Source organism: Palaemon carinicauda, chromosome 1 (assembly GCF_036898095.1).
Source record: "Palaemon carinicauda isolate YSFRI2023 chromosome 1, ASM3689809v2, whole genome shotgun sequence".
NCBI lineage: Eukaryota > Metazoa > Arthropoda > Malacostraca > Decapoda > Palaemonidae > Palaemon > Palaemon carinicauda.
Window position 1 is genome coordinate 66,762,251 of NC_090725.1, and position 12,601 is coordinate 66,774,851.

The following is a 12,601-nucleotide window of genomic DNA, read 5'->3' on the forward strand; positions in this document are numbered from 1 at the left end:
GTCCCACGAAACCAAAAAAACTGTGTTCTAAGATATCTTTTCTTATTCCTTCCATTGCTGTACGAAGAGTCATAGTATCCTTCACGGGCAAGAAGGAAAGTCCTTCTAGTCCAAGGAAGTTTTTCTGGTAGGGATGAGATGAAGTAGGACTTGAAGTCATGAACAACTGGGTTCTAGGTCCTGGCCATGGACTTGAGCACCAAGCTGATGGAGACCACCTATCTTTAGAATGACTTGTGACAAAGGTAAAGTTATGCTATTTTCCTATTCGCTTCCCCAGAGCTAGGTCGGTAAAATACAATCACGCGGGGTGGAAGCCCTATCTCTTATTCATCCAATAAGCTCAAGCAGGCCCACTTGAAAGACCTGAGGACTCGCAATACGTTCCATTCTGCTTAAGCTCCCTAGGAGAACAAGACTGTCGCCCATTCTCCAGGAGTCTTGCCAATTCTTGAAGAGTCCAGGCCCACATCCTAGTAGAAAACTTGGATCAAGGGGTGAGCAGTATCTTTCATCAAGGAGAGTGATGAGTTTTCCCACAGATGGAAGATACAAAGCAGCTGGTCCAGATAACATTTGGTATGTAGTTGCTTGAAAGCAATCATGTTCACGCTGAGCATCGATGTTGACAACTGAATGTTGAGGAATTGCAGTAATGGGAAAATGAGAAGAAAGGCGGAAATGTCTAGAATTTTCAACTGCCTGGGACTGCAGAGCAGAATACTGGAAGTTTCTTGTTCAACTGTAAGTCAAGCAGGTAGAGTAAGGATGGTGAAACCTAAAGAGAAGAGTAAGATGCTTTTTTGCAATGTTGTGGAGATCAAACAGCTTTACTGCATTGTCAGCTTCCTAGGAGTGCACCTGCTTGCTTACTTGTTAAGGTTTTGTGAAACACGGACCCCTGTTGAAGTCAGTCACGAGCTGAAGTATTGTCGTTCATCAATGTTACCGAGTGGTTCACCAAACTCAATTGGCAAGCTCGCCTAAGTATCAAAGCTTAATACATTTCAAGTAGGTTAAAAAGCTAGTGCAGTTCTTCGAAGAATCATATCCCCAAGACAGATACTTCTGTGGGCAACAGATTCCCCAAGGGTGAGGAGCTCCCGTAATGAGGTTTGTCACGTAGCTACCAGGTTAGATTGTTGCGTATTCTTGTTCCAACAAAACCAAAAGGTAAGAAGAACACTGGATACCGAGTAGTGACACTTCAGGAAATACTGGAACAATCACTGGGGAGCGGCTCGTGAGGAAATGGCTTCTCCATAGACGAAAATCTTGCAAAGCGTTTTCACTATCAGCCCAGAAGATTGTTTATGCAGGAAAAGACGTGGTGGCTGTTGTTGTGAAAGTTAGAGGGGGGAGATACTCGCTGTTGCCATGCCGTTGGTATTCCCAATAACTCCACTTTCTGCTTGGGTATTCAAAGAAACTTTATCTGATATCCCATTATCCTTAGGTCATGGCAAAGGGAGGACCATCCTCTGTTTGGAAATCCAAAAAAGCTTACTCTGAAATGGATCATGATAAAAAGGAAAGAAGCCATATTAGATGCTGAATTAACTCTTCTGTAGGAGGGTGGAATACAGCAATCATTGAGATCCTTTGGTAGATGAACGCAGACAAGAGCACTCGAGAAGAAACTGGTGTGAACTCTTGGAGAGTGGTCGCCAGACCAAACCACAGGGCTTTGAACTGGTACAATACTCTCCTAAACACTTAACAGAGAAAACTTCCTGTAGGACAGAGTGATTGGATTTGAAGGTACATATTCTTCAGGTCTACGGAAACAAAGAGGTCTTCTCATGACGGACAATACGTTGCTTACAGATTGATTGATTGATTTGAGGTTTTTAGGCATCCTGACATCGAAGGTTATTGACGCCAAATGTTGCTTACAGTCTTCATCTTGAATGATGTCTGGGGAACAACTTGTTTAAAGTAATGAGATGAAAGACCTTAGTTCCCCAATGACTTCTCAGTCAGGATAACTGTCTTGGATGACTTCAAGCAAGCTCTTTATTTGTAGTCTCTGTTTATGCCGCTGGTGGACGAGATCTGGCTTATTGTCTAGATAGGCATACCTACATTCACGACAGCTGTAGTGAGGAAAAGTTAACTTTATCACCCCTGTATCCCTTTCCTTCACCTACTCATTTGCCTGCAACATCCAAGTTAACGGCGAAAAAGGCAGAGCAATATCTGCGTCAGGAGGAAGACATTCCCGTGGCTGAATTGGATCTGTATATAGGTCGCATGAGTCTTCTTCAGTGTCAGCTTAAAGACATGATGGAATACTCTGAATAGCTGCCTTTAAAGCACCTAAACCTTTAGAAGGTACCTGATTGAGGGAGGAGGGAGTCCTTGCCCTCTTCCACTTCTCCATTGTGACATCTGCTGTCTCAAACCACGGTGCATTCCATAAGGAACATGTCTCGTTTCACCAGGAGGCCATGTATTCCTTCCCTTCAGGGTTCGGATGGCTTACTGGTTAAATGATTGGTGTGAAAAGGTCCTCGTCTTAGTACCAAAAAGAATCAAGAACAGGTACCTCTTCCTCGTCTTAAAGCTTGTCAAGTCCGAAGTCATGGCACCGTATGCAACTGCAACTAAAAAGGGTTCAAACTATAATGTTTTTAAGGCTGACAATGGAAGCAGACTTAGCATTGATAACTACGTGGCCTCAGGCTTGAAACTCCGCTGGTTAAATCAGCCGAGTCTGTCAATTTGGAAAGTGAGGTTCTTCGGAGAGCAAGGGAGGAGGGAACTTATTTGATCGGCTAGAAAGTAAGGCGTTTTGATGACCAGAGATCTTGGAATTGACCCTATCTAACTACACATAAATACTCTTGTACCCTCTCATTCAAAGGTATAATTAGGAATGAAAATATGAAAGAATATTATAAGAATAAGAAATGAAAATATGAAAGACTATTATTAGAAAAACTAATTTATAAAGAAGTTACTATGATATCATTACTAGTTAAGCCAAACAAAATATAACTAGGCAGTAGCCTAAAAAATTCATGGTCTATAGTAAATGGGGGAGACAGACAGGAATTAGTGCCAATCTAGGAATTAGAATCCTTATTTCCTTTCCAAAAGGGAAATCCAAAATTAACTTTATCTGAGCCTTTGTAAAATAACAAACCCATTACGCTTCTAGAATACAAGCACATAGAATGAATAGAATAAAGTGATGTAAGCATCATATGCAATCATGTACAGGTAAATAGTGTTAATGCTTGATGCTACCGCAAAATGTAACTAGTCAAAGAACATATTAGTTACACTGTTATGAAATTTAATATGAAACAAATTACTGTATTCCTTGTGATTCAAAGAAGTACTGTAAAAACTTTCAATAAAGAGCAATAAAATTTGTAAGCACCATAAAAACTCTCAATAGCGAACAATTGCTAATACATCCGCACAATGTGGCAACAAAAACTCTAATGAGGATTTATAGATATATTGTCCCAATCTGATAACATCTCAAGGTTATCATATTTCTAAGATTAACTCGTTTAGCTTTAATTTCACTGAGAAGTTCACAATTTGAAAGCATATAGCAAAATTAATTCTGTGGAAAATTCATTGAACAAATAAATTTTCAAGATACCCAGGAAGTTAAACAATTAGGCGTTTGCAGACTGAAAGCCAACTGTAAATACAAAGTTGAATCTTTCAAAACATCACAAAATTTACAAAATTGTGAACAAATGAAACCAAAGGTAAATCAGAGGAAAATGCTGGAAATTCTAGTATTTCAACTTATAACTAATGGTTTTTGGTAAACAATAAGCTACTTTGTGGATCCTCCTCAGTATCAGAGCTATCAAGAACTTGAGGATATAAAGAATGGATATCAAAGATATACCTATTATTTACTGATGGTACAGCATCAATAAACCTACAGATGAACCTACACCTTCATCTCCCATCCCCCATCCATAAGATTAATGGTTAAAAATTTTGAATCGTAAAAACGTAAATAATAAAAGTGGCTAATATTAGTAACCATATCAATTAAAATTTTGTTATGGTATCAATGAGATTCTGGTAAACACATGTAGGTCTGTACTATATTTTTCTATTAACCTATGAAAAAAGTATTTGGGGAGAAAAGATGTGTATGTTGCTTTAATGAGTCGTTACGGTAACTTAAATAAAAAGCAAGTAAGGGGAAGATTGAAATGCCAATATGAATGGAGAGAAAATATAACTATAAGAACAATACTGTCATTCATGAACTCGAAACAGTCAGACCTTAACATTAATTTTCATAGTTGTACAATACAGGAAAGCATTCAATTATACAATTGTACAATACCAAATACAAAAGAGGCCTTGATAGAAAAGACAAAGAGCCTGTTACAAAAAAGCTTAAATATTCATGTATAATTCACTGAGAACCATCATAATATCAAGAAAATGGTTAATAATACAGTACAAATTATTCAAAACACTAGGTGATGTTAGGGTAGGAGTAAAAAAGGGACAGGTTAGGCTACAAACAATGTCACCTGAATGGGCGTTAGCACATCAATCTGCATAAATCTTTACGTTGAGAACTAGGCCAATCAATATCGACTTCACTTGCCTTCTTTGAACTCTCCCCTGATTTATAATCATCTTTCCTTTGACATTTTGATTCCCTATCACTACCGTGTTTAGAAATTACTTTGACATATTCTTTCATAAGGTAATCTGGCAACTAAGCACATTCAGAACATTTATCGGTATGTTTTAAATCAAACAGCTGTCCTCGATAAATGAAAAATGGGATGAGGATCTTCCTCCTCCAATAAAAACCTATTCACAGAGCCTTTTGCCAACGAACACATCTTAAAACCAGCAGAAGGAAAACTTGCATACGTTCGAACTATGTTACATGAATAAATCAAAACACTTAATCAACTGAAGCAAATGATACGAGCAACCGGTAGGCAACAAATACACAAAATGGAAGCATGCCCATGCCTAGTTTGTTTTGCATAGAACACCACAGATAGATTGCACAACCATAATATCCAAGGGAAGCAAGGCAATTGGAGTGAGGGAAAATGGGAACTGATTTTTCTATGATGACATTAAGAACAAGCTTCTTACAGGAAGCCAGGTGAATCACGGGGAAGCTTTGTTGATTGATTGATTGATTTGGAGTTCTATGGCATCCTGACGGCTAAGGTCATTGATGCTGGAAGCTTCGTTGAAATAATTTACATACATAAATGAATGTCTCAACTTTCTCACCAGTTTTAGTAACCTGTGCTGCAATAGCTTTCTGTCTATTCTATTAAGGTCCGCTCTGTACTTGGTGTTAGCACACTGAATTTTTTTTTTTTTTTGTGAATGTTAAGGTCGGACTACATTGTGAAAAATGTTATTTTTATTAATAAAATAAATTTTTGAATATACTTACCCGGTGATTATATAAGCTGCAGCTCTGCTGCCCGACAGAAAAACTCTACGTTCAAAATCCGCCAGCGATCGCTATGCAGGTAGGGGGTGTACTTCAACAGCGCCATCTGTCGTGCAGGTACTCAGTACTCAATGTAAACACAGAACTCAATTTTCTCCTCGGTCCACTGGCTCTCTATTGGGGAGGAAGGGAGGGTCCTTTAATATATAATCACCGGGTAAGTATATTCAAAAATTTATTTTATTAATAAAAATAACATTTTTCAATATTAAACTTAGCCAGTGATTATATAAGCTGATTCACACCCAGGGGGGTGGGTAGAGACCAGCATTAATTGTTTACATTATTATGAGCTAAGGATTTTGTATTTCATTTTAGCAGTTATTCAAAATAACAAACATAAAATAAATAAGTACCTGGTAAGGAAGTCGACTTGAACAATTACTCTGCCTTTTTTAAGTACGTCTTCCTTACTGAGCCTCGCGATCCTCTTAGGATGCTGAGCGACTCCTAGGAGCTGAAGTATCAAGGGTTGCAACCCATACTACAGGACCTCATCAAAACCTCTAATCTAGGCGCTTCTCAAGAAAAGAATTTGACCACCCGCCAAATCAACCAGGATGCGAAAGGCTTCTTAGCCTTCCGGACAACCCAAAAAACAACAATAAAAAACATTTCAAGAGAAAGATTAAAAAAGGTTATGGAATTAGGGGAATGTAGTGGTTGAGCCCTCACCCACTACTGCACTCGCTGCTACGAATGGTCCCAGGGTGTAGCAGTTCTCGTAAAGAGACTGGACATCTTTAAGATAAAAAGACGCGAACACTGACTTGCTTCTCCAATAGGTTGCGTCCATTATACTCTGCAGAGATCTATTTTGTTTAAAGGCCACTGAAGTTGCGACAGCTCTAACTTCATGTGTCCTTACCTTCAGCAAAGCATGGTCTTCCTCATTCAGATGGGAATGAGCTTCTCGTATCAACAGTCTGATATAATAGGAAACTGCATTCTTTGACATAGGCAAAGAAGGTTTCTTAATAGCACACCATAAAGCTTCTGACTGTCCTCGTAAAGGTTTAGTTCGTCTTAAATAGAACTTAAGAGCTCTAACAGGGCATAAGACTCTTTCTAGTTCATTTCCAACCAAATTTGAAAGGCTTGGAATATCGAACGATTTCGGCCAAGGACGAGAAGGTAGCTCGTTTTTGGCTAGAAAACCAAGCTGTAAAGAACATGTAGCCGTTTCAGATGAAAATCCGATGTTCCTGCTGAAGGCGTGTATCTCACTGACTCTTTTAGCTGTTGCTAAGCAAACGAGGAAAAGAGTCTTTAAAGTGAGATCTTTAAAGGAGGCTGATTGTAGTGGCTCGAACCTTTCTGACATAAGGAATCTTAGTACCACGTCTAAATTCCAACCCGGTGTAGCCAAACGACGCTCCTTCGAGGTCTCAAAAGACTTAAGGAGGTCCTGTAGATCTTTGTTGTTAGAAAGATCTAAGCCTCTGTGACGGAAGACTGCTGCCAACATGCTTCTGTAACCTTGATAGTGGGAGCTGAAAGAGATCTTTCCTTCCTCAGGTATAATAGGAAGTCAGCTATTTGGGTTACAGAGGTACTGGTCGAGGATACTGATACCGACTTGCACCAGTTTCGGAAGACTTCCCACTTCGACTGGTAGACTCTAAGAGTGGATGTCCTCCTTGCTCTAGCAATCGCCCTGGCTGCCTCCTTCGAAAAGCCTCTAGCTCTCGAGAGTCTTTCGATAGTCTGAAGGCAGTCAGACGAAGAGCGTGGAGGCCTGGGTGTACCTTCTTTACGTGTGGCTGACGTAGAAGGTCCACTCTTAGAGGAAGAGTTCTGGGAACGTCCACCAGCCATTGAAGTACCTCGGTGAACCATTCTCTCGCGGGCCAGAGGGGAGCAACTAACGTCAACCTTGTCCCTTCGTGAGAGGCGAACTTCTGCAGTACCTTGTTGACAATCTTGAACGGGGGGAATGCATAAAGGTCTAGATGGGACCAATCAGTAGAAAGGCATCTATATGAACTGCTGCTGGGTCCGGGATTGGCGAGCAATAAATTGGGAGCCTCTTGGTCATCGAGGTTGCAAAGAGATCTATGGTAGGTTGACCCCATGTGGCCCATAGTCTCTTGCACACATCCTTGTGTAGGGTCCATTCTGTTGGAATGATTTGACCCTTCCGACTGAGGCAATCCGCCATGACATTCATGTTGCCTTGAATGAACCTCGTTACTAGAGAAAGGTTTAGATCTCTTGACCAGGTGAGGAGGTCCCTTGCGATCTCGTACAACGTCATAGAATGGGTCCCTCCTTGCTTGGAGATGTACGCCAAGGCTGTGGTGTTGTCTGAGTTCACCTCCACCACCTTGCCTAGAAGGAGGGACTTGAAGCTTTTCAAGGCCAGATGAACTGCCAGTAGCTCCTTGCAGTTGATATGTAACGTTCTTTGATTCGAGTTCCAAGTTCCCGAGCATTCCCGACCGTCTAATGTCGCACCCCAGCACGTGTCCGATGCGTCCGAGAAGAGAACGTGGTTGGGGGTCTGAACAGCCAGGGGCAGACCCTCTCTGAGGTTGATGTTGTCCTTCCACCAAGTCAGTGATGACTTCATCTTCTCGGAAATGGGGATCGAGACCGCTTCTAGCGTCTTGTCCTTTTTCCAGTGAACAGCTAGGTGAAATTGAAGGGGACGGAGGTGCAGTCTCCCTAACGAAATGAACTGTTCCAGGGATGAAAGCGTCCCTATCAGACTCATCCCCTGTCTGACTGAACATCGTTCCTTCTTTAGCATGTTCTGGATGCATCCTTGGGCTTGACTTGTTCTGGGGGCCGACGGAAAAGCCCGAAAAGCTTGACTGTGAATCTCCATCCCTAAGTACACTATAGTTTGGGATGGGACCAGTTGGGACTTTTCCATATTGACCAGGAGACCCAATTCCTTGGTCAGATCTAGAGTCCACTTTAGATTCTCCAGACAGCGACGACTGGAAGAAGCTCTTAGAAGCCAGTCGTCCAAATAGAGGGAGGCTCTGATATCCGCTAAATGCAGGAATTTGGCAATATTCCTCATCAGCTTCGTAAAGACAAGAGGAGCCGTGCTTAGGCCAAAGCACAGGGCTTGAAATTGGTAGACAACCTTTTCGTAAACGAATCTCAGAAAAGGTTGGGATTCTGGGTGGATGGGGACGTGAAAGTAAGCGTCCCTTAGGTCTAAAGAGACCATCCAGTCTTCCTTCCTGACCGCTGCTAGAACAGACTTTGTGGTCTCCATGGCGAACGTCTGCTTTGTGACAAAGACATTCAGCGCACTGACGTCTAGCACCGGCCTCCACCCTCCTGTCTTCTTTACCACTAAGAAGAGACAGTTGTAGAAGCCCGGGGATTGATGGTCCCGGACTTTGACTACCGCTCCCTTTTCTAGTAAGAGAGACACCTCTTGCTTCAGAGCTAGTCTCTTGTCCTCCTCTCTGTACCTGGGAGAGAGATCGATGGGAGACGTTGCTAGAGGGGGTTTGCGTACAAACGGGATCTTGTACCCTTCTCTGAGCAACTTCACAGATTGTGCATCTGCGCCCTTTTTCTCCCAGGTCTGCCAGAAGTTCTTGAGTCTGGCTCCCACTGCTGTCTGAAGAAGGTGGCAGTCAGACTCTGCCCTTGAAGGACTTGGTACCTTTCTTCTTCCCACGTCTCCCTTCGGCACGAGCACCTCCTCTGCTGGAGGCTCTGCCACGAAAGGGCGGAATGAATCTGGACGCTGGAGTGTCCATCCTGGGTCTAGACAAGGTAGGCAAAGGGGTGGCTTTGCGGGCAGAGGACGCAACCAGGTCATGAGTGTCTTTTTGAATCAAGGAGGCAGCAATCTCCTTATCAAGTCCTCTGGGAAAAGGCACTTTGAGAGAGGAGCAAACAGAAGTTCCGATCTCTGACACGGTGTTACTCCCGCTGACAAGAAGGAGCAAAGGTTTTCCCGTTTCTTGAGGACCCCGGAAACGAACGAAGCCGCAAGCTCACTGGATCCGTCATGTATGGCCTTGTCCATACAGGACATAATGAGCAAGGAAGCTTCCTTGTCAGAAGGGGAGATCTTCCTGCTCAAAGCTCCCAGACACCAGTCCAAAAAGTTAAAGACCTCGAAGGCTCTAAACACTCCTTTCAACAGATGGTCTAAGTCTGAAGGAGACCAACAAATCTTAGAGCGTCTCATGGCCAGCCTGCGGGGAGAGTCTACTAGACTTGAGAAGTCGCCCTGGGCAGAGGCAGGAACTCCCAAGCCGAGAACTTCTCCCGTGGCATACCAGACGCTCGATCTGGAAGAGAGTCTCGCAGGGGGAAACGTAAAAGCTGTCTTCCCAAGGTTCTTTTTGGACTGCATCCAATCCCCTAAAACTCGTAAAGCTCTCTTGGACGAGCGGGCGAGGACGAGTTTCGTGAAGGCAGGCGCTGATGACTGCGTGCCTAAAGCGAACTCAGACGGAGGAGAGCGTGGAGCCGCAGGCACAAACTGATCAGGAAACATCTCCTTGAACAAAGCAAGAACTTTTCTAAAGTCCAAGGAGGGTTGCGTGGTCTTGGGTTCGTCGATGTCCGTATGCGGGTCGTCAATGTGTGCAGCGTCGTCATCATCAGAGTCCATCATCTGAAAACTGAGGAGGAAGCGGCAAAGGAGTAGCAATCGGCTGGTCAGCTGAGTCCGGCAGCACGGGTGCATGCGTGACTGAACCGGACGCAACGTCATGGAACTGTTGCCCAGTCTGTGAACTGGCAACAACCATAGCAGCGCGGGGGCGCAAAGCGTCTACTCCAGACTGTCTAGTCTGCTGTGGGCGAGTAGTGGTAACCACACTGGGTTGCGGAGGTTGACGCACCGCGTCAAAACAAAACAACTTAGGTTGTTGTTGTAACTCGCGAACGTCAACGGAAGGTTCCGTGCGTCGCTGAACGTCAACATGCGGCTGGCAGGGTACACTGGAACGCATGGGTGGCGGGACTCTCACAGCTGGAGTGCGGGAGAAGGTAGCCTCAGCGTCCACTGGACGCACAACCGTGGGTGGTTGTAGGCTAGAGGTTGGTGCAGCGTCAACCTTCTCCGCACGAAAGTCCTGCATCAATGACGTTAACTGTGACTGCATGGTCTGCAGCAAAGACCACTTAGGGTCTACAGTAGCAGGTGCGGCAACAGACGGTGTTACTGCCTGATGCGGTACCGCTTTGCCTCTCTTAGGAGGTGTGCAGTCATCGGAAGACTGCAGTGAGTCCAAACTGACCCAGTGGCTACAACTGGGCCGTTGGACTTGCGCGGAAGGGACCGACTTGCGCTTAAGAGGCCGCGAGACCTTGGTCCATGGTTTCTTTCGAGAAACCTCTTCCGCAGACGAGGAATAAATGGGCTCCCTCGTCTTCGTGTGGGTGGGGCGATCTTGGTTAGATACGCCCGAAACCACGGAGGGAACGTCTGTTCGCTGATCAAAGCCTCTCGAACCCTTTGGTCGTACGACATTGCTTCTCCCCTGGGCTTGGGAGCTTGCAAGAGGTCCCGGACTGGGAGGACGACAGGCACGAACAGATGAACCCTCAAGCGCAACACTATCTACAACACTTTCCACAACACTACCACTCACTTTGTCACTACCCACTGCACTCTTACACTTCAACTCCTTGACGTCTGCCATGAGTTGGTTACGGTCACTCGCCAATGACTCGACTCTCTCACCCAGAGCCTGGATGGCACGCATCATATCTGCCATCGAAGGTTGTTGAGTGCTAGAAGGGGGATCAGGAGCAACCACTACAGGGGAAGGAATAGGTTGTGGGGCATGAGGAGAGGAAAAATCAACGGAGCGAGATGAACTTCTCCTGACTCTATCTCTCTCTAGCCTACGTGTGTATTTCTGGAATTCGATGAAATCGAATTCCGAAAGCCCAACGCATTCCTCACATCGATCTTCCAATTGACAGGTCTTATCCCGATAATTGGAACAAACGGTGTGAGGATCGATAGAGGCCTTCGGAAGACGCCTTGAACAGTCCCTAGCATTACATTTCCTGAATTTAGGGACTTGAGAAGGGTCAGCCATTTTGAATTAGTCAAAGGGGAATTCAAAATCTATCCAAAGTCGTCAACAAATAATCCAAAATCAATAAAAGAATGCAAGGATGTATTGAAGATAACGTCTGCAAAGCGAAAGCTCAAAACTAGAAATGTGTACTTCACCAAAATATGTGAAAACCAACCCAGTAAGCAACAGCGAATTTAGTAGGTCTTGCCGGTGGCACGACAGAGAGAAAATGGAGTTCTGTGTTTACATTGAGTACTGAGTACCTGCACGACAGATGGCGCTGTTGAAGTACACCCCCTACCTGCATAGCGATCGCTGGCGGATTTTGAACGTAGAGTTTTTCTGTCGGGCAGCAGAGCTGCAGCTTATATAATCACCGGCTAAGTTTAATATTGAAAAATAACAATTTGGGAATCTAAAACTTCAAAATAGTTACTTACTTCGAAGATGCATGTTAGGCAATATAACTTTTTCGCATATGCCAGACAAAACCTGTTCATTTTCAAACAAACGTTTACTGTGATCCCTCTCTGCAACTGCACAAAGGAACTGAATAGCATGGCTCACCATCTGGATAAGAAAAAGGAAAGGTAAAGTGTTTCTAAATGTAAAGGTAATTACAGTATGTATAAAATATCTACTTATTAAAAGTAGTTACAAAACTTTTAAAAAGGTTTATGCTCAAAAGATATCTAATCTCACAACTTTAACTAAGTATGGTTGGATCTAGTTCCAAACCTTTAGTTAGGATATAAATATATTACATCTGTATTCATTACATGAACAGAACTATAAATGGTCACTCTAAGAAGAGTAAAAGTTTATCTACATCTACCGTGTAAAGATGATAATGCCACAAGACTGCTTTATGGTTGGTCTCTCCAAAATATAACAAAGGAAAGAAGTCCTGCGACAAAAATGCTGCCACCTAGCGAGATCCTATCCATGCCTCCAAATAATTTTGGACAAAAATAATTAACACTGAGGTTACATAGCTCAGTGACTGACCAGCTTAGTCATTCTCTGTTATTCCTGACTCTTAAAACCATTCTACCTTTATTTGGCAGAGTTACTGCATTTGTTTTACGATTTAGCCTAACCT

At 43.5% G+C, this 12,601-nt stretch overlaps 1 protein-coding gene across 1 annotated transcript in view; it reads right to left on the reverse strand.

Moving 5' to 3' along the window:
- The window catches only part of Cse1 (chromosome segregation 1), a 59,361-nt gene that overhangs the window by 6,692 nt on the left and 40,068 nt on the right, over nt 1-12,601 (reverse strand). Inside the window, exon 5 of the mRNA XM_068381624.1 lies at nt 11,940-12,069. Coding sequence (XP_068237725.1) covers nt 11,940-12,069 — 130 coding nt within the window. The remainder of the gene's footprint in view (nt 1-11,939; nt 12,070-12,601) is intronic.